We start from the raw sequence: 22,535 nt of genomic DNA on the forward strand, positions 1-22,535 counted from the left end.
GGCGACAGTAAACCACGTTACAAAATCAATCACTGTAGCTATTTATTACGACAACTTTTTATATTGTCGGAGTCCTTTCCACTTATTCTAGTTGATCTCCGCGCGCCGGTATCACTGCACAATTTCAACACAACGTCGCGAGTACTCTCCTCTCTGGTAGTTCACCAAAATGTGACACCGGAGCTTTACGGTTTTCGGATGTAGAAAACATACACTGTAGAACTGTGGTCTAGAACTAACTTTATTACTAATGCTAAGCCTTATATATATGAATGAATGTACAATACATTCTACCTGATTTGACTCATTATCTTTTGGGTCCCTTTCTTATTATCTCTACTTTGTTATCGCCGCCACTATCGGTGCGTCACTATTTTCATTACAATTTATGGGTCTCTTTCTTGGTCCTTCGTAGAAGATTAGTTTATGACGTAATTGTCTTGGGTAGCAGAGAATTATCAACTATGCGCATATTGCAACTAACAATATGCCATGCGGTGCGCTGTATAACTTAAGGAAAATGACAACTTGAGTTTGAAATGCAAATTGATTGATTCGCGTTCGTTACACAAGGCGAACCGTTTTTCGGGGAGCTCGAGCCGCTCTTAAACGCGAGATAAGGCTGAGTAAGTCGAACTGCTACAAAGAGTTGTGTCGAGAAGCCGACGCCAACCCCTGGGGCAACGCGTACCGAATCGTGGTATCGAAGCTCAAATGTCCAGCAGTACCCGTGGAAATGTGCCCGGACAAACTAAGGAGGATCGTGGAAGGTCTTTTTCCGCACCATGGCCCAACGTTTTGGCCTCCCACACCATACGCAGAGAATGCAGAAGAACCCAACGAAGGTGCTCGGATATCCAATGCAGAGTTGCTGGTAATTGCGAAGGGGCTCAAGATCGGGAAAGCTCCCGGTCCGGATGGGATCCCGAACGTAGCAGTTAGAACGGCGATATTGGCGTTTCCGGACATGATCAGGATGGTGCTCCAAAAATGCCTGGATGAAGGCTACTTCCCAAACGGTTGGAAGGTTCAAAAGTTGGTGCTTCTACCGAAACCAGGAAAGCCGCCGGGGGACCCAGGATCGTATAGACCGATCTGCCTGCTGGATACCCTAGGAAAACTGTTAGAGAAGGTCATCCTTAACAGGTTGACAGAATACGTCGAAAGTGAGAGGGGACTGTCAGCGATGCAATTCGGATTCCGTAAGGGAAAATCGACGGTGGATGCGATTCGGGTAGTCATCGAGAATGCCCAGAAGGCGTCCAAGAAAAAACGGAGAGGTGATCGATTCTGCGCTGTGGTAACGATAGACGTCAAAAATGCGTTTAATAGTGCCAGCTGGGAGGCTATCGCCGTAGCGCTACACAGTATGCGGGTTCCCGATTATCTGTGCCAGATTTTACGGGGCTACTTCCAGAACAGGGTACTGGTGTACGAGACCAACGAAGGGCAGAGGTCTATAGAAGTAACGGCAGGTATTCCACAAGGGTCCATACTAGGCCCAACACTCTGGAATGCCATGTACAACGGCGTACTGTCGTTAAAACTTCCCAAAGGAGTCGTCATTGTGGGCTTCGCAGACGACGTCGTGTTGACGGTAATGGGAGAGACTCTTGAAGAAGTTGAAATGCTGGCGACGGAATCAATGTCCACTGTTGAAAGATGGATGACTGGGGTCAAGCTACAGATTGCCCATCACAAAACGGAGGTGCTTCTGGTCAGCAACTGTAAAGCAGTCCAAACGATGGAGATCGTAGTCGGAGAGCATGTTATCACATCGAAACGAGCTTTGAAGCATCTAGGAGTGATGGTCGATGATCGACTCAACTTCAAGGAGCACGTTGACTACGCCTGCGGAAAGGCAGCGAAGGCTGTCAATGCTATAGCGACGATCATGCCGAACGTCGGGGGACCACGAAGTAGTAAGAGGCGTCTTCTGGCGAGCGTAGCAGGCTCAATACTCAGGTATGGTGCCCCAGCATGGGCTGAAGCACTGAGTACGAAGCGGAATCGAAGAGCGCTAGACAGCGCATTCCGACTCATGGCCACTCGGGTCGCCAGCGCGTACAGAACCATTTCGACGGAGGCAGTATGTGTTATCGCGGGAATGATGCCCATTTGCATCACCATCGCAGAAGACGTGGAATGCTACCAACGCAGAAGTACCAGGAGCGTAAGAGATATCGTCAGAGCGAACTCGTTGGCTAAATGGCAGCAAGAGTGGGACAATTCGGCGAATGGCAGGTGGACTCACCGGCTTATCCCTAGCGTGTCAGCGTGGGTGAATAGGAAGCATGGGGAGGTGAACTTCCATCTGACGCAGTTCCTGTCCGGCCATGGCTGCTTCAGGAAGTACCTGCACCGGTTTGGGCATGCTCTTTCGCCCTTTTGCCCGGAGTGTGTTAACGTGGAGGAGACACCGGAACATGTCGTTTTCGAATGCCCCAGGTTCGAAGAAACTCGCGTCTTGCTGGGCGGAGTGACAGTCGATAACATTGTCGAAGAGATGTGTCGCGATGAAAACACGTGGAACGCTGTCGACAGAGCAGTAACGAGGATGCTGTCCGCGCTGCAGAGGAAGTGGCGCGAAGACCAGAGAGCGGCGGAACGCGATCCGGGTAGGCATGATCCACCGCCGGGGACATGACTGAGTCGTCCGCAACGTGGCACCGGTTTTTGGTCGTCGGAGCGCCGGTGAACCGGAAGTCCACCACCAACCGGAATCGCCGGACCGACTTCGGCACCTTACTGGTCGGGATAGAAACATCGGTATCGGGAGAACTTCCACCGCCGGGGTTTTTCTCCGTCGGAGTAGGCTAGGGCCACCGCCGGGGACTAGACCGAGTCTATCGCGTAGAAGCACCGGAATTTGGTCGTCGGGGTGCCTGTAAACCGGAAGCCAGTCTCCAACCGGAATCGCAGGAGAGACCTCGGCACCTGTCTGGGAAGAAACGGTTTCGGAAGATGTTCCACTGCCGGGGAACTCTTTGTCGGCGTAGGGTAGATCCACCGTCGGGGACTACACGAGTCGTGCGCGGAAAGCTGGAGTGCTTAATGGCGCAACGGCGGCACGGGGAGGACACCGTTCGGAGCAAGTTAGTAGGATCCGAATGCCTTGCGTGGTATTAGAATAACAAATTGTGTGTATGTTGTACCTATGTGTCGCTGAATGGCGATGTTAGGTACTAACATTAGAACGTGTAGAATAACAAATTTGAAACTAAGCATGTTGTCCGCTTAATGGCGAGCCAACACCAACCGGAGTAAGCAAAATACGAGACGTGTATGAGTATAGATTAGGAGCGACAAAAAGTGCATGAGCACAGTAGCAGAAGAGCGCATGAGCGCATTGCCCCCCCTGAAGCAGTCGCATATCAGTGGTACCAGGGGGATCGAGGCATCAAGGTGTAGCAGAGTTTTTCCAATCGGTTTTCTCTGCTGGGGAGGTTGGGAGGAAAAAAAAAAAAAAAAAAAAAAAAAAACACACACACATATACACACACACACACACACATACATATACACACAGACATCATCTCAACTCGTCGAGCTGAGTCGGGGGCTCTATCAACTTTTCGTTTTTGGAGTGAACATATAGCCTTTCGGTACACCTTGGTGTACGAGAAAGGCAAAAATTATATAAGAAAGGCTGGAAATCACTGTTGGGTGATTAACATAGTCTTTTTGGTAACTTTCTTTTCAAAATATGTATTTAAAACGAAGTTCGTGAAAAAAAAAATTTGCTTCGATATAACGTAACGAAAATAAAATTGCAGTAACGTTATATCGAGGTATGACTGTACTGTCTTCGGCAAAGTTGTTGCAAATTGAGTACTCTTTTAGGGAAAAATAGGAATATTTGTATTTGGGACTTCATTGATAATCTAGAACATCTTGAACACCATTAAATTCGGAAAAACGAAATAATTGGCATACCAGTTGTTCTAAAAGCTGAGCTTGGATGTGGGTTATGTTTTTATGTAGTCATTTAGCCTTCGTCAAGAATATCAAAAGGTGTTTTGTATTCTGGGATGTTCTAGGTGTTCCAAGGTGTTCCAAGGTGTTCTCTCTTCTTGGCGTAACGTCCTCACTGGGACAAAGCCTGCTTCTCAGCTTAGTGTTCAATGAGCACTTCCACAGTTTTTAACTAAGAGCTTCCTCTGCCAATGTCCATTTTGCATGTGTATATCGTGTGGCAGGCACGAAGATACTCTATGCCCAAGGAAGTCAAGGAAATTTCCTTTACGAAAAGATCCTGGACCGACCGGGAATCGAACCCGTCACCCTCAGCATGGTCATGCTGAATACCCGTGCGTTTACCGCCTCGGCTATATGGACCCTGATTACTATTGTTAGTTATTCTCACAATGAACTTTAGACTGTAATCTGTAATCCCCCTAGCATATCATGAGTCATTTCAAGATAGTTTTGAGATATTACAGTTCAACAACACTATTCCTGAGACCATAGCTTTAGGTCTACACTTGTGATAATAGCTCTTGTCACTACGTTAAGTACAAGGTATTTGGAGTACACAGCTCAAATATTCTCGAGCACAAATCTAGAGAACCGTCAAACAGATCTGACTGAAAATGTAACTCAATGTTCACTATTTGGAAGCAAACATCAAATTAAATTTTCAGCTTTATACGTTTGACGGTTCTCTAGACTAGTGCTCGAGAAAATTGGAGCTATGTACTCCAAATACCTTGTTCCTAAGTAGCGTTTCATAATCCACTGTACTAACCAAAGCAATTAAAGGAACAATAAGCGTTGTTATAAATTGTTGGGATATTATGATGGGCTTCCTTACTGTTCTGAAGCTTAGCTGATGAAAACAACAACTGCAACTTTCAGAAGACTTACTGGACATGATAGATTACACATCGTAGCATTTAATGAAAAAAGTTACCGTTACACCCGTAGATTTTAGGCTCTAAACTCAAGAACAGTTTGGATGACCTAGGATATCCCGACTGGTCTGATACTGTCCATTAGGCCGTGTTGATTTTTGCAAAATTGCGAATACACAATCCCGAATAGTCACAAATGGTTGCAAATGGACCCAAATGAAGCCCTGCAAAATTTAAAAATTCTAAAAAATCGGTAAGCTAGTCCGCAATCGACTTGAAGTTTTATATGAGAATTTTAATTTTTCAGTATGGGGAAATCCAACTTTTCAAACTTTTGAAGAAAAAGGCACATTAAAGCAATTCTAAAAATCCGCTCCCCCCCTGAAGATTTAGTGCATATATTAGGTAACATTTTGTTAGAAGACAACTTTTAAGTTGTACTTAAGATAAGGGCGTTATTAAATTTCGAAACAATGGACATTTTATTCGCATGATTTCTAACTTCTTTAATTGGCATCACTGCACGTTTTGCGTGTGGAAGAGGGTGGTAACAGCTACATATCTGCGGCGTCACCACCCGTCGCTGGATGGAGACGCAAGTACCTGATAAAAATGAGATAGTTAGGATTGTAAATATTCTTGCGATATTGCTTTATAAAAACTTGGTATCTTCGGCAAAGTTGTTGGCATGGTCAAGAGCTGTCCAGTGATGAACTAAATCATTGGCAAATCCATCGCTGGGCGGCGCTAGTGCGCATACAAACTGCATGCAAAAGTATTAACGTATATGCGTGTATCTCAATAACGTGATAATTTAACTGTGTGGTGTCTTCGACAAAGTTGTTGGCTGGGCCACGGGCTATCCAGTGACGAACCAAGTAAGTAGGAATTCAACCGATAGGTGGCGCTAGTGTGCATACAAACTGGATGCAAAAGTACAAACTAATATGTGTGTATCTCAATAACGTGATAATTGAGGTAGGTGGTGTCTTCGACAAATTTGTTGGCTGGACCACGGGCTATCCAGTGACGAACGCAATACAGTCTTGACTCCTACTACACGGTTAGTTCGGGGGTGCAGTAGGAATCCGTGTTGTAGGAATCCCAGAGCTTATGGGATTTCGCCTAATTGGGGGTGTGAGCGAATATATCAGGAGTATTACAAGATAGCACCATACTTTCTTTGGCAAAGTTGCAGTACTAGATTAGATCTACCACACAAAGCGAACTAAAATCCAATTAGTTAGCAATTTGGCCGATAGAGGCGCTATGTAGAAGTGGTTGCTTATGTTCACTCGCCAGTAGAAGCACTCATAAGTTATCGCTTGCGATATCTCAAGATCTACTTGATTTGGAACAATGCTGTCTTCGGCAAAGTTGTTCAGTAGGTCAAGAACAATTTGGTGGTTAACCAATTAGTTTGTGATTTCGCCGCTAGGTGGTGCTAGTTGTCAAGTAAAGTTTCAAACTTCTCTAGCTCGCGATCCAGATCAGATAGAAAAGTGCCGTCTTCGTCAGAGTTTTTCAGGAAGTAAAAACCTATCTGGTGATTCAACATTTAGTTGGTGATTTTGCCGCTAGGTGCCACTAGTTGTTAAGTAAAATTTCAAACTTCTTTAGCTCGCGATCCAGAGTAAATAGAAAAGTATCGTCTTCGGCTAAGTTCTTCAGGAAGTCAAGAGCTATCTAATGACTTAACATTTAGTTTGTAATTTCGCCGCTAGGGGACGCTAGTTGTCAAGTAAAGATTCAAGCTTCTCTAGCTCGCGATCCAGATCAGCTAGAAAAGTGCCGTTTTCGTCAGAGTTTTTCGGGAAGTAAAAATCTATCTGATGATTCAATATTTAGTTGGTGATTTCGTTGCTAGGTGGCGCTAGATGTTAAGTAAAATTTTAAACTTCTTTAGCTCGCGACCCAGAGCAGATAGAAGAGAGTCGTCTTTGGCAAAGTTCTTCAGGAAGTCAAGAGCTATCTAATGACTTAACATTTAGTTTGTAATTTCGCCGCTAGGTGACGCTAGATGTCAAGTAAAGTTTCAAACTTCTATAGCTCGCGATTTAAATCAGATAGAAAAGTGCCGTTTTCGTCAGAGTTTTTCAGGAAGTAAAAACCTATCTGGTGATTCAACATTTAGTTGGTGATATCACCGCAGTGTCCATTGAACTTTCAGAAGACTTAATGAACTTTACAGATTACAAATCGTAGCTTTGTGTAACGAAAGAAGTTATCGTTACACCCATAGACTTAAGGATCTAAACTCAATAATAGTTTGGATGACCTAGGATATCCAGAAAAAAATATTCTGCATAATATTCTACCGTTTTTAATGTATTAAGACCACCCACAACTACAGAAAAACGTAGAAAACAGCTTCATTATAACGCTTGGAAAAGTTCCGGCTTCCAAGGGTTAAAGTGCTGAATGTCTAAGTAGTCAACAAGTTAACTGGCCCGGTGACCCTTCAAAAATTTCTTGAAAATAGGCATAAATGTTAAGTAGGGTAAGTTAGTGTATTTTTGGCAGCTTTGTTGTCTTACTTAAATCTGCTGGACACAAAGTTGATCTCAGAACTTTCCCAACCAAGCTATGCATGAACCCAATTATAAGTTTTTTCAACCAATTGAACAGTCATTATCTCATGAAATTGTTGATCCGTTTTGGAGAAACTATCAATCGCGGGAAGACATGCTGTTGAAAAGCCCGAAGAAGAGCCGTATATTCTACCCTGAATAAAGCTTCATCCGATTCGATTCATCTTTAAGAGATTTAATATCTCCTTCATGCTTCTTTCTACTTATCATTAGGTATATCATTGCTTTTCAAAATCCTTCTCCCACACATGATCTAAAGAACACCCATCTCAAAAGATGAGCCACACAATTCACCATCCTAGATCCGATCACGAGCTTCGTCACCACCGACCCACGGCTCCCATTCATATCAACTTCACACCGGAGATTATTAGGTCTCATCAGGATTCTCCCAAACACAGTGAATCCGGATGACTTTCAAATTGGATTTCATCCTTCTCGTCTTTGCGTCGCACTTGAACTGCGAGCGTCAAGTGCGGAAATTTTCCCGATTGGAAACCAATAAATATTTAACGTCCCTTTAACATGGGCAAGGCACGGGTATGATTAATTCGAATCTCGTTCGACGGGATTTTGTCGAATCATGACACGACGACATACTTCCGAGGAAAAGGGGTCAATTAAAGCCTGGATGCTTGGTGAGGACTAAGAATGGATGATGAAAGCAGTAGGTAGGTATGGGAGCGCGGGTCCCACAACAATCAACTGACGAGTAATTATGATTAATGGGAAAACTTTTCCACTTTCCAAGGAAGTGGAGGGGAAATTTCAGAACAAAACCTCGGTAATTTGAGTTTGATTCGAGTAGTATTCAGTACTTGGAGGAGATATATACTTAGGTGTAAAGGACTCACCTCCGCTCCAGATGCCATTCGGCAGGGTCGCCCAACCCCAGCCGTGGCCCCAGGGCAGCGCACAGGCCAACGATCCCTTCGGGTCTGAGCTTTCTGGGGTGTTCTTCTTGATGATGGCCACAGCCGCCTCGCTGCGCACCTTGGTTGTGTTGTTCTCGATGTTGGTGCGATTTTTCCGCCGGGCCGACACCTCGGAGCTGGTGGCCGCTGAAATGGGAGGAAAAATACGGATGTGATTGTATAGACTTTGTAGATATCGTGTACTGTTGCAGTGTAGAATTAGCATAAGTTAAAATACACAAAAATAAAAACCAAAAAAAAAAGTGTACTGTTGTAAACAAATCTTGTGATACGTTTTTATAAAGGTAGCAATAGCACAGGTTGTGATAGTTGAAACAGGAGTTGAACCGGAACAATATACATATTATTGATGGAATTGTCAATGGCGCACATTATGAAAACTCGTGCTCATAAGATGGAGAACGATAGACTTCCGATTCCTCGATTATAAAAGGCCTCGAGAGACGTCACCATGTTTCCGTTTTACATCCCCCTGGATCACCCAGGCACCATCTAGTTCTGTGAAGTCCAAAGTAAGTTCGATTTCAAACTCCGCGTTTTCGCCGGAAATCTATTGTGCCTTGCAAGATAAATCCGCGAAACGCGTTTGTCTTCTTCTTTTCCATCAAGTTACCAAAATATGCCCGCACCACTATGAGCGACCTGATGGTCAGAAATTCTGCATGCGGCGCTCATATCAAATCCACATGAGGCTGCGGCGATATGGCCGCGAGGAGATGCACGCGATACAGACGCAATGTGGAAATGAAAAAATTGAAGCCGCATCCTCCTGCAGCATCACTTAACAACATCCCGATTATTAAATACAAAGCCGACGAGGTGATGCGTATGCGTATAGTGAAGCAATGTCGTGATAAATATTATTACGATTTCTGGCCACTTGAGATGCCATTGTGCTAACTTTTGTTTTGATATGAACGGCCTGAAGGCTGCTGCAATGCTGCTGGGTGAGTGACAGTATCTGTTCGATTTTGACATTGCGTCTGTATCGCGGGAATCTCCTCGCGGCCATATCGCCGCCGCCTAATGTGGATTTATTATAAGCGCCGCAATATATCGATGGATGAACTTCCATGATCTCCACGTTTTTTTCCGAGCAGAAAAGAATAACAACTGAATAACATATTTAGGTATTAATTTTAAATACAATCATACCTCGATATACCCTTCACTTGGTGGACATAAGAGGCAAAATAACAAAAACAAATACCATAATTTTGTATTAAAATTTGTTCAGAAAATAACAAGCAATGTTATTTAAATAACAAATGCGTACTTAAAATTTTAAGTGCTATATTCGTTTTACAAAAGGTTTTGAATAACAAAGTAATAACATATTTTGTTATTAAATCGCCAAATCATTGCCCGGAGATGCCTTGAAACGCACTCAGCACCAAAAACTACTTGGTTGACTGGAACTTACTACTGGATCATTATCAAAACCCCATTCGTCTGAAGCAAACCTACGTCGATTCACTATTTAAATTTCCATAGATTATACGAGAATCGGCAACAGAGCTCCAATCACTGGTGGAAAAGTTCGAAATAAACGTGAAAAACCTTAAGCAAGTCGGGGAGAAAGCGGAGTTTTGGAACGTGCTGTTGATTTGAATGTTAAGCATCCGCCTTGATTTTTCCGCTTACAGATATTAGGAGCAGCATTCGTTCACGTTGAACGTCGTCTCCTTCAACGACCTCACGAGTTTTATCCAGTGACGAGTCACCGTTCTCCCAACTATTGGAAAGACATCGGAACCTCAACAACCCCCAAACTCGATAGAGAATCCTGCTCTACCCTGTACCAATGTACGACTAGAAGGAAAAGGAAGCCCGGCGACACCAGCTATGCTGAAACTGTCTCCACAAGAGACACCAAGCTATGGAGTATTCATCTTCGAGTACTTGTGGGAAATCTAAGGGCTATCATCACACCCAACTGTGTCTTAGTTCAGCTCCTGTCAACTCAACACCAAACCAAAGGACACGCCTCAATTCAAGGATCACCAGCTACAATCTGAACAACCATGTGCGTCAGCAACCATCGACGATCGTGCTAGCTACTCAGCTTCTAGCCGTGGATGTAAATGTGTTCGACTTGCTACAGCTATCGGCATCGCAGTCGACGATAACGGAATGGAACACCCTGCCAGAGTGCTGGATTCCGGTAGCGAATACTGCCTCGTAACGGAGTCGTTCTCCCAGGCAGTGAAAGCCCAACGTAAAGACTTCAGGTAAAATAACATCTCCTGGGCGCCCATTCTTCTTAGTCCAGATTTCTGAGCTCTCATTAACTCCGTTTTTGGATCGGCTATCTCCGGAAATAGTAGGGTATATGTACCATTCCTTGGCCTAATTTACAAGCCGCCTTGACAATTTTGACCATAACTCATGAATTAATAGCGCTAAAAATAATATGTTGACCCTATTACACACTCTAGGCAATGTATGTTTCACCAATTGGAAGTAAACTATCGTAAATGTTGAATAATTTACTTAATTAAGTTGAAAAGATTCGATGCGATGGTATGCAACGTTGGTCCATGGTACAAAAGTGGGCCTATTAGTGGATACAACGTTGGCCTATTGCTTTCCATGCACTAGAATCACTAATTATCTCATTTTTCCAATATTTCTGCTGAAGTATTATCTCTGTTTGTTCACCAATCTTACTTTAAAATAACATTTTCGGAGCCAAATTTTCAAAAAATCTATAAATAAATCATTTATGCTAAAGTTCTTTCTTAATTTAGTAACGAAAACAACGCAACTCTATTAGACCAAGCCCACTCGTTGGCTTAACACTACACACGCAACAGCACGTCGTTAACGATTTTTAATTTCGTTATCCACCCATTTTCGCACCGGTCGTTCGTTTCCATGTGAGTAAAATAATGATCGGTCGCCTTTCCGCACCGGTGGTCTCTATTCTATCCGTACCATCGGTTTTTTGCACTTCTGTAAATCATCGCAATATTTTGTTTATTTCTATGGTGTTATTGCAAATCTTATCTATCTTCTATATATAAAAATGAGTTTGAAGTCCCTTTGAGGCAACAAAACTCACGAACGGATGAACCTATCAGGACGACTCTTGCATGGTTCGATTCGTATTGGCTGTGGCTGTGTTTATATGTAAGAAAAAGCCAGGAAAATGAACTAAAAAATTAAGAAAATTGATAAAGTACTGATTCTTTAGGCGCTGGGAAGAAAATCAATACGATCAAAATAAAACCAATCTAGAGTGCGGTGCAACAATGACGACAACAACTGTCAAACCACCGGGTATTGGCAAGACAAAGTTTGCCGGGCCAGCTAGTTCAGTATAATAATCTGTGCTCATATTTTGAAAGAAGGGGTTTTGGATAAGACTGAAAACTGTTAGTAGAAATTGAACTCAAATAAATAATTCCCTTGGAGATTTGTACCAGTTTTGGTGCGTTTCAAGATATCATTTTCTCAATAATGTATGATTGTATTTAATCCCGTTGTTGCTTACTGTATGACAAGTTGGTTGAATTTTTATCTAAAATAATATCCATCTCTTCGATATTCATGTTGCCTTTCTCGCAAGAAATTTATCTGAATTTGAGATTTTGAGCATCTTTTTTAATAATTAGGTTTATTGAATAATTACATTCCTTGCATTTCCAACACATTTATTACGTAGTTGTCTCCTTTACAACTTCGCGTAGGTCAAAATTCTTGAATCCTGGTCATAGTAGAAGCTGTCTTCTAACAGCTCGTTTATTTAATTTTTATTTCCAAATTCATATTTAATAAACCACCCACTGACGACCACTTAAAAAAAAAGCAATCAAACCAAAACTCCTTTGCCTTTTTCGAAATATACACGACAAAACGAAACGCTGTGCCTCTTTCAAAACGGGGGATCTCAGCCCGGAAAGTGGAGAAAGAAAACCTTGTGGTCACTTATTACCGTCAAATGGTATCTTTTCGGGTTAGAAAATACGCACATCTTCTTACCGGAATCTGCGACGGATGACGATAATTTTGGAACTTGTCGGAACGAACTTCGCGAGTTATTTATTTGGACATTTTTCTAAATGTGCGAAACCAAACTTTACTTGCAGCGTAGAAACCCCGGCTCAAACATGTACGTGTTAAAAAAGCAAAACTCACTGAATCACTATACATTTCAAATATAAGTTTCGAAACGATCGGCCGAATCAAAAACTAAAAGTGCGATTATGAACAATCGTAACTATTTTAAGAGAAAATCAATACATTTTCGATATGCATGATCCTAAAATTGGCGAAGAAGGGAAAACTTTATTCAAAACATACTTAAGCAAAGCTTGTCAATTTAAACCTATTTTTTTTTCTGCGTTTGTATTGTCACTCTATCACAATTGTATGTCAGACAATTTGTTGTGTTATTCGTGTAACGATCTATTATATTATTTGGTTGAAAATTTCAAAGCAAGTAAAAATAAAAATTTTGAATATTTGATGCAAACTAAAATAAATTTCTACCTATACAAAACAAGAAAATCATTCTCTAGAAACTAGGGTCTTGTACCATTTGGGCAGGTGTACCTATTTTGGGCACTTGCCGCTATAACTAAGTCATTTTCAAACCGAAAAAATTGAGTTTATCTACTTAGCATTATCTACTTAGTAATATCTGCTTAGCAGCGACCGGTGCGGTTCGTTTCTTTGTTCGGGGCTCTACTTACCGTTAAAACGCTTGATTGAGCCCATGAGTGAGCTTGGTCTTATTGCGTTATATTTTTACAGTCATTGCACACGGAATCTTTCTTCCTGTTCGTTCTTTCCAGTTCTTACGCAATCAATGTTGTTGACGTCACATTATCGGTGTTTTTGACGTGTTTTTACTGATGTGCCAAGATTTGGGTACATAGTGAAAAAAAATATTCTCAATATTCGGCCCACATTCAATTTGTAAAATAGTTAGTATTCGTTGAAAACAAATATACAAGTTCAAAATAGCGTCTTTGACCGTCGCATCAAATGTTCAGTTATTGAAAAGTCAATTCGAAATGTTCCAGAATCATGCCATTTATGATCATGTGTATAGACTACCCACTAAGCCGAAGAATCATGGCGTCTACAAAAGCTAAATAAAGTGACATTTTCATTCAATTTTAATGCTCCAAAGTGCTAAAATTGAAACGAAATGTTACAGTTGTTTGGCGCATAGCTTTTCCGATATCCAGTATTGTGTGTTTGTTTGAGTTTTTGGTTTACGTTGAGATAGGCCCAACGAGGGGACTATGCCAACGAAGCATCCCGATACCCTACCCAAATCCACAGAGAACAGACGTTCAAGCTCATGGAGTGCGTTTGTATAACTCTCGGGTGGCCTCCCTGTTTGCATAGATAACCACCAGAATCATTGACGCCTACTTCATTCGTAGTGAGGGATAGCAGCTCTAAGAGGGCCCAACAGAAACGACTATTAAATCCATAAACATTGTGATCGAGAGTGAAGAGGCAGAGGGAACGGCGTTGAACCCGTTCGCGTGAGGAGGACTGGCGAGATCGCCACGACAGTGGGCGGGTGTACCCACCAGCGAGCAGGTGGAAGAAGGTTCAACAGGTGTTGCACGAGGTGGCGCAGCACAGATGACGCAGATGACGCTGATCGGCTTCACGAGCGGGCGGTCTAACATCAGCAAACGGACAGCTTCTTCTTTGCTGGCGACATCGATGAGACCAGTAGGTCAACCATATGAGAAACTGTTGGAGAAGGAGAAGATGAAGGAATTGGGAAAAGTGAAACCAGCCCGCAAACGCGAACGAAGCGGCGCGTTGGTCTTCAAGGCCGATTGCGATACATACTTCGAGGTGCTGCCGGCCATACGAGGCGAAAATCGTCTCTCACCGCTAGGTGCGGATCTAAAAAGCATCCGGCGCACCAGGACTGAAGAGATGATGCTAGTGCTGAAGAAGGAGATGGCCAAGGAAAGCATCTCCTAAAAACACCACCTCGGGAGTTATTGGACGAAAAAGTGCAGGCGAAAGCCCTAACGGCGAAGGCGACTCTTCCCGACATTGAGGAGCTCGCAGCAGCACTTAAGCAGCAGTGCGAGGTAGATGCACTAAGTGCATTGATCCATCTGCGAAAGGCTTCGGCAGATATGCAGATCACCACGATCAAGCTGTAGTCCTATTCCAACCAAGTAGTCGCCGGCCAAGAGTAGGACTACTAACCCCAATTCAAGGTGTCAAGCGACCCGTGCCGAGGAATGAGTGATCGAGGGGGTGTAAAAGATGCTCGATCTTTAACGGAATCTGTGGGGTACCTGGGCACCCCCCACAGTAAGCTGTCCCTTACCGCGTTAATGCAGGGCTCTGGCGTGGTGGATCTTATTTCCCGTGCTACTTGTGGGATATAATTACGAATAAAAATCAAAAACAAAGTCAGAATCAAGGTGGAAGCAGTGGTGCGATCAACCCCCTCGCAAGGAGCGGGTTGATGAGGTCCCCAACAAGGAGAATGAGGAGCCAGGTACTGGGAGCTGCATACGCAGCTCAAGCGTGGGAGCTCCAGTCCACTTCCCGGCAAGCTAGCCGGTGTAGATAATAGACGGAGCGTGGCTGCTGAGGGCCGTCAGCCAAGAAAATAAAGGATGGTCCGCAATAGAGGTGGCTGAGCAGCAGCTTGGCAAAATCATCTACTTTGCGTCCACCAAGTCGAATATGTATAAGCAAGGACCTGAAATCGGCCTTGCTTCGACTTGGCACGTCACGGCACTGTGGCAACAGTGCGATGTGCAGGTGGCCGCCGCAGCCGTCAGGCTACAGAAGGGGCCAACAGGGACACAGATAACTTTGGTTCATCTATCTGTGGCGGACGTCAAAAAGTCCGTTAAAGTAGGGAGGATAAAAGTGGGCTGGTGCGTATGTCCTCTAACATTCCACGAGCCACCAGAGGTTTGCTTTAGGTGTCTAGAACCAGGACACAATTCGTGGAACTGCAAAGGCCCTGACAGGCTCAAACTGTGTAGGCGATGCGGCGCTGAAGGTCATAAGGCCCAAAGCTGCACGAGTCCACCCATCTGCATGATCTGTACCGGGAAATCCGTGAACAACAGACATCCAACGGGTGGTCCAAGGTGCCCGACCTTCAAGAAAGCCGCAGTGAACAAACCACAGTGCAGGTAACGCAGCTGAACCTGTACCACTGTGATGCGGCTCATCAACTGCTTTGTCAGGCGGTTTCTATGTGGGAAACGGATATCGCCATTATAGCGTACCCATACCGAGTACCCGCCGGTAACGGCAACTGGGTTGCGGATGGATCTAGGAAAATAGCGGCGATATGGACGACGGGTAAATACCCCCTCCAGGAGTTGGTGTCTACTACCTATGAGGGCTTCGTGGTCGGGGTCTTCTTCTGTAGCTGTTGTGTGCTTCCGCGGTGGCCGATCGAAGAGTTCACGCAAATGCTGGACCGCATAACGACCGTGCTAACAGGGCGAAGGCCGGTGGTAATAGAGAGTACTTTAATGCCTGGGCCGTGGAATGGGGAAGCCGTTTCACGAACCAGCGGGGTCAAATCCTGCTAGAAACACTGGTCATCTTAGATGTCGACTTGGCTAATGTCGGTACCAAGAGTACCTATAGTCGAAACGGGGCGGAGTCAATTATTGACGTGACCTTTTGTAGTCCTGGCCTAACAAGTAGTTCGAACTGGAGAGTAGATGATGGCTACACTCACAGCGACCACTTGGCGGTTCGCTACAGTATCGACTACAACAGCAGGCAGCGAGTAGAAGAAAAAACGGCTAGGCCAAGGCCAAGCTCTCGCAGGAGGAAGACAACATACTTCGACGAAGGGGTATTTAGGGAGGCGCTTCGCCGTGAGCGAAACTTACTTGGTTTAGACGGCGACGAGCTGGTAGCGGTGCTCTCACGTGTGTGTGATGCGACCATGCCTAGGCGAGTCCACCCTAGGAAGGGAGGCCACCGGCTTGCTGGTGGACCGACGCAATTGCGGACCTGCGCCGCGCCTGCCTACGGGCTAGGCGGCGGATGCAGCGAGCACGATCAGAGGAAGAGCGAAACGAACGGTGGGTAGTGTTCGCCGCTGCAAAAGACGCGCTGAATACCGAGATAAGAGCAAGCAAAAAGGCCTGCTTTGAGGGTCTCTGTCAGAGTGCCAATGCTAACCCGTGTGGTGATTCCTATAGGATCGTTATGGCCAAGACAAGAGGTGTAATGGCTCTTACAGAGCAATCTCCAGAGATGTTGGAGGGGATCATCGAGGGGCTTTTCCGCGTCATGATCCTAGTTCTTGGCCTCCTTTCGTAGCACAGTTGGGGACTGGGGCTGGCGATAAGGAGAGGGTCACCGATGTGGAACTTGCGGGGATATCAAAGTCCCTTAGCGTAGGTAAGGCCCCAGGTCCGGACGGAGTTCCGAACCTGGCCTTAAAAGTAGCTATTGTGGCGGCTCCTGAGATGTTTAGGTCTGCTATGCAAAATGCCTGGACGAGGGAGTTTTCCCGGAAGCTTGGAAGAGGCAGAGACTGGTACTATTGCCAAAGGCGGGGAAACCACCCGGAGACCCGTCGGCATATAGACCAATATGCTTGATTGACACGGCGGGGAAGGTGCTCGAGAAGATCATCCTCAATAGAATGTTGAGGTTCACTGAGGGCGAAAATGGTCTTTCAAGCAACCAGTACGACTTCCGAAAGGGGAGGTCTACCGTAGACGCTATCTTGTCGGTTACAAAAACCGCCGAGAAAGCACTCGATCCTTAGAGAAGGGGGATTCGTTTTTGTGCGGTAGTGACTCTGGATGCAAGGAATGCGTTTAATAGTGCCAGCTGGTCTGCTATTGCCGATGCGTCTGGGGATACCGGGGTATCTGGAAGTGCTTTCACATAACCTCAGGAGTCCCGCAAGGTTCCATCCTGGGGCCGGTGTTATGGAATGTCATGTACGACGAGGTGTTGAGGTTAGAGTACCCAGTAGGAGTGGTGATTGTCGGATTTGCCGACGACATTACGCTCGAAGTCTACGGTGAAACGAGGAGGTGAAGTTGACTACCGATCATTCGATCAAGGTTATGGAGGCCTGGATGCGGTCCAGCAAACTGGAACTGGCTCACCACAAGACTGAGGTGACGGTTGTTGACAACCGGAAGATGGAGCAGCAGGCGGAGATCAGTGTCCAATAGCTCTGCGGTGTAGGGTCAAGTGGGGTAAGATGCCATTTTTCAAACTTTTATCGTTTTCAATGATAATTAGCCTCATTTGTTAGGCTTTCAAAGTGGTAACAGCAACTAGACAATATTTGCTCGATACTTCAGCAAAAATATTCACTAAATTATTGTATTTTCATCGATTTTTAGCGACTTTAAAAACTGATTCGTAAAACGGAAGTGGTGCAAACGACCATCTGCCGTGGGGTAAGATGCCACTTCATGAAAACATTCAAAAATTACGTCCATCAGTTTTCGGGAATTTCCGACTCCTTTTCCTCCCTCTGTCCCGCTTTTTCGTATACTCAATAAATGGAGTGTTAGCCCCCTCCCCGCAAAACGATGGTCGTAATATTTGAATGACCCCTAACATGAAAAGCGTAGACATCAACAACCCTGCGTCTCCATGCGTGCCTCAATATCGTTGGAAACACTTGGCTGGTAATAAAATCACCAGAAAACCTTAATTGCAAGCACGAAAAACCGGAAGTTGCCAGTTTTCATTGGGAAATCAAAAGATTTTTCGTGGGTTTCGTGGCCTAGCTTCTAGAAGAATGTTCGATGCAAACGTATCTTGACACCATTCACCAATACTAATGATCAAGTCCCATTCAGGAATGATTTTATGAGTTGGGCCATTTTACCCCATCTTGGCATTTTGGGCTCTGTTCCCCTACGCCAGTAAGCGCAAGCTCCTGATTAGTGTTGCTATGTCCATACTTAGGTATGGTGGCCCGGCGTGGGGCACTGCGCTATGTACTGAATGACTGAATGCTACCTACGGAAGCTGGAAAGTATGTACTTTCAGGCTTATGTGCCTGAGGGTTGCGAGTGCGTACTGTACCGTGTCACACGACGCTCTCTGCGTCATTATTGAGGGATTTGCACAAAAGTGCACGCGGCCTATCGGTTCCGAAAGGTACAGCCGCGGTTTTCACTCCCAGTTTACTTTATCCTTATGGAAAATAACATTGCGGCGTTTCCTACGGTGCGGTTGTTCCTTTCGAAAACGATAGACCGCGTGAACTTTTGTGCAAAGCCCCTTTTTGAAACATTTCAATGACCGCGCGGTGTTTACGTTTCAAGAAATCTGACAATACTTCGTCATTACGATGTAAAATTCAACCGATCTGTGGCCGACCTTTCATCAAATGTGTAATAAGATTCCGACGTCTCTCGTGTTACAAGTTCCTATCTCATGCTTTCACGGGTCAGTCGATGACAAAGATTGTTTCATAATTTTCGATAAGTTGTCTTTTCGTTAAATTACTATGTAATTCGATAAATAGTCAAATACTTACGTCGTATCCGCACGATTGGTCTTCGCAACACTCCCATCGCGTGTGGTTTGTCGACTACCAGCTCAATTTGTGGTGGTGGTGGAAGCTGCAAAAAAAGAGATGAGACAAGGTTCTGAAAAGCTGTTTGATTTGGTGATTCGTTAATTTTTTGAATCTGTTAGTTTTTAGTTGTTTTATACTTCGAAGAAACGTATATGTCAAGTGTTCCTATTCGTGACTACAAAGTAAAATGAGATTCAAATTCTTTGTGGTTTTTATACAGAAATCCCGTGAATAATTGTCAGAATGTGCGTGAAACAAAAAGCAAAAAGCTAGAGGAAAATTCTTCACGCACATTCTACGACTTCATAGTCCCAAATCAATGCAATAAGTTCAAAAATGGGTAGATTATTTTGTGTATCCAATATGGAGTGCTTTTATGTTCAGACAGTGATGAACCTTCCATGAATGGCAGCAAACTCCGGATCGCACCCTATTCACTAGTCGAGGACTAAACAAATACCCGGTGGTGGCTTTGGCTTTTACCTACAAACATTATCCGCCGAAAACTCTGTTGATTGCACACGGATGGTGGATAAAGTTTTCCGTTTTCGGCCGAAAACTCGATTCGATTTACATAAAAACTGACTGCGCCGGTACCACCGCACCGCAACCAGTAGTCGCAGACGAAAGCAGAACTTAGCCGCTCCAAATAAACAACCATACAACCCAAAAATACATTTCCGCGGAAAATCTCTTCCGGTGGCGGTGTAGGTAGGACCTACCTCCAAAGTGTGCCACCGGCTGCGGTTGATTGTCGATGGGAAAGTTTACTTCCAATTGTTTTGCGGTCTCTCGCCGTCGCCGCCGCCACGTGAACGGAGAAGGAAACTCAAACACGACGATCTTGAAGCGAAGGGACGACGGCAGCAGCCTCAGCGGAACAAATCCCAAAGTCCAACAAAAGGAAAATCATCAAGGTTTCCGAGGAAATTCTTTCGGCGCTGGGCTGAGAAAAGCACACACAAGAAAACAATTGACTACAGACCGGCCGGCAGTCATCCGCGAGTAGCGGGTTCCTCGAATAGGGAGATATGACCAAGGTGAGAAAAATAATTTAGAAGTGAAGTATTTACTTTGTTTTAGTTTTCTCAATCTATGTTACATAAAAAAGAATCAATACTGAAATCTGTTTTCCATGCATTGTTTGTTGTTGACATCTGTTGGGGGACATTAGGTTTGATCTGCTGATACACACTACGTTTTACTGGCGTACAAGAGTGCATGGATTTTTCGTTTGAGCCAAGTATTCGGGATTTGATGCGGCCATGGAGGCGGTCTACCTCTTTTGCTACAGTCGAGCCTCCTATTACACCTTCGTCAAAGGCTACTATAGCTTGATAACCAGAACCACCTAGTGGCAAAATTATCAACTGATTAGTGTACCAGTCAACTGTGCTAACCAACTGATTAGTATACCAGTAAAAAACAGTAAGACTGTTTTTTTGTGTTACTTTGTATATCCTATCTGTTAAAACCCATTCTATGACAAAAGGTCAAAGGTAAAAAAGTCGAAGGTCATAAGGTCGACGGTCAAAAGGTCGAAAGGACAAGAAATCGAAAGATCAAAAGGTCGACGTTTCAAAATATCGAAAGGTAAAAAGGTCGAAATAAAAAAATAACTAGGAAAGGTTGAAAGGTCGAAATGAAAAATATGACAAGGACAAAAGGTCCAAAGGTCAATACGTCAAAAGGTCGAAGGGTTGTAATAAAAAAAACTAGGACGAAACGTCAAAAGGAAAAAAGCTCAAAGACTTTAATGTTTAGTTAGTAAATCAATTGAAAGGACTAGGATTCGTTAGGTCCAAGAAGCGGATTTAAAATTTATTCAAGTACCTACAGCGCAGTATATTTTTTTCACTCATAATCAATATGAATATTTGAATGGAATAAAAAGAAATTGTCAAAGTGAATGAAAACATCATGTATAAAGCATTAAAAAACCAATGTCTAATAAGTATCTTGAAGAATAGGTTGAAATTTTGGTAGATCTTTGAGGGATATCTTTTTGGAAAAATCTAAAATCAAATTAAGAATAACTGCTGTGATAGTATAACTCGAAATAACGACATGTTTTAAAAGAAGGCAAAATATTATGAACAATTAGTAAGTATTAGTAAGTACGCGAAAAATTGTCGAAAAGTATCACTAGAAAGAATAGCCTATTTTTCAAAGAAGGCAAAATTATATAGGGTATCGCGCCACTTGGGCGGTGGCTTCTATATTCGTCTGTTTCCCACTATAACTCAGTCAATTTTGAACCAATTGACTTGAAATGTTGTACACGGGCAGATACTATACCTATCTCACCACATTCCAAAAGTTGTGTCAATTGGTTCAAATTTGTCTGAGTTATAGTGGAAAACAGACGAATATAGAAGCCACCGCCCAAGTAGCCCCTAGGAAACAGTATTTGTAATCACGCTTATAGCCGTAAATATGCTACTCCAAAGAACTGCCGTTGTTTACAAGGATGATATATGTTGTACAATAAATTAGTACCAGTTAAACTATTATACAAAGCCCAAATTATAGAATAGATTTCCGATCCGGATGGGACATGTTATGTTGTCGAATTCCTGGGTATAGTGTAACAATGTGCTGGTTAATATACTGGTTAACGCAATGACAGGCAAAAAAAGCTCTGTTGTCACCAAACCACGTGTTTTTTTTATTTGATGTTTTATTTTTCCTGTCTGATCCAAAAGCATAAAATCTAAAATTCCGGAAAAATTACCACGTGGTTTATGGACAGCCCCTAGTAGCGTCCCGAAGTCCCGTCTACGACCAGATCTCCGGTTTCCATCCACGGATATTCTCCGTACGTCCAGTAGTTGCCGGCCGGCCAGGCAGGGCAAGAACTACCACATGACACGTGGCACCCACACACAGATTTGTAACGATTAGGGCAATATATCATCAAAATTGTATCACACTAGTTTCCTTTATTACACTCCCCCATATCCGAGGTCTGATTAGCCAAATAGATCCACTCCAGCCGACCTTGAGACCAAAGAGGTCCTCCAGATCGTGCTAGCCAGGAAAAGAGATTGTTGTAGAACCCAGCCTCACACGACAAGCCGTTTTTCTGCCAAGCTTGCCGAGGTCTTCTGTCCTGGTAACACGTGTGCTACCCTACCTACCAGCAACAAATAAAAACATTACTTCATACCTAACACCATGAACCGACCCCAGATTTAGATTAGGTAACATTCTCATTATTTGACGCACAAAACCTTTAAATAGGGGAGACTGAGGAGACTTGATCCCTGGGGAGACTTGTTCCCCCCATATTTTAACAGTTTTCTTCTAGCATATTTTTTCCAAAACAACATCTGGACAGACAACAATGTTTCGGCTACAATTAATTTTAATTGTGTAATTGCATTATTTTTTAATGGCTGATGGTTTGTTTTCAGTCCTTCAGAAATCTTTTAGGCGATTCCGAAAAATCTCAATAACTTTGTGAAAATTGAACCAAATCGTGTCAAAATTTCACAGTACATAGTTTGACAAAAAATACTTTCAAACTTATTTATCCAAATAAGGCTGTTGATAACACATTATAATTAATTCAGCTTAGTATACACAACAGTGACATGGGGAGACTTGATCCTTCGAG

General features: G+C 43.7%; 1 protein-coding gene across 1 annotated transcript in view; it reads right to left on the minus strand.

Moving 5' to 3' along the window:
- LOC109412274 (uncharacterized) overlaps positions 1–22,535 on the minus strand; it is a 489,623-nt gene that overhangs the window by 54,570 nt on the left and 412,518 nt on the right. Inside the window, exons 7-8 of the mRNA XM_062846519.1 lie at positions 18,875–18,959; positions 8,299–8,505 (exon numbers count right to left, since the gene is read on the minus strand). Of these exons, the coding sequence (XP_062702503.1) occupies positions 8,299–8,505; positions 18,875–18,959 (292 nt within the window). The remainder of the gene's footprint in view (positions 1–8,298; positions 8,506–18,874; positions 18,960–22,535) is intronic.

Source organism: Aedes albopictus, chromosome 1, assembly GCF_035046485.1.
Source record: "Aedes albopictus strain Foshan chromosome 1, AalbF5, whole genome shotgun sequence".
Lineage (NCBI taxonomy): Eukaryota > Metazoa > Arthropoda > Insecta > Diptera > Culicidae > Aedes > Aedes albopictus.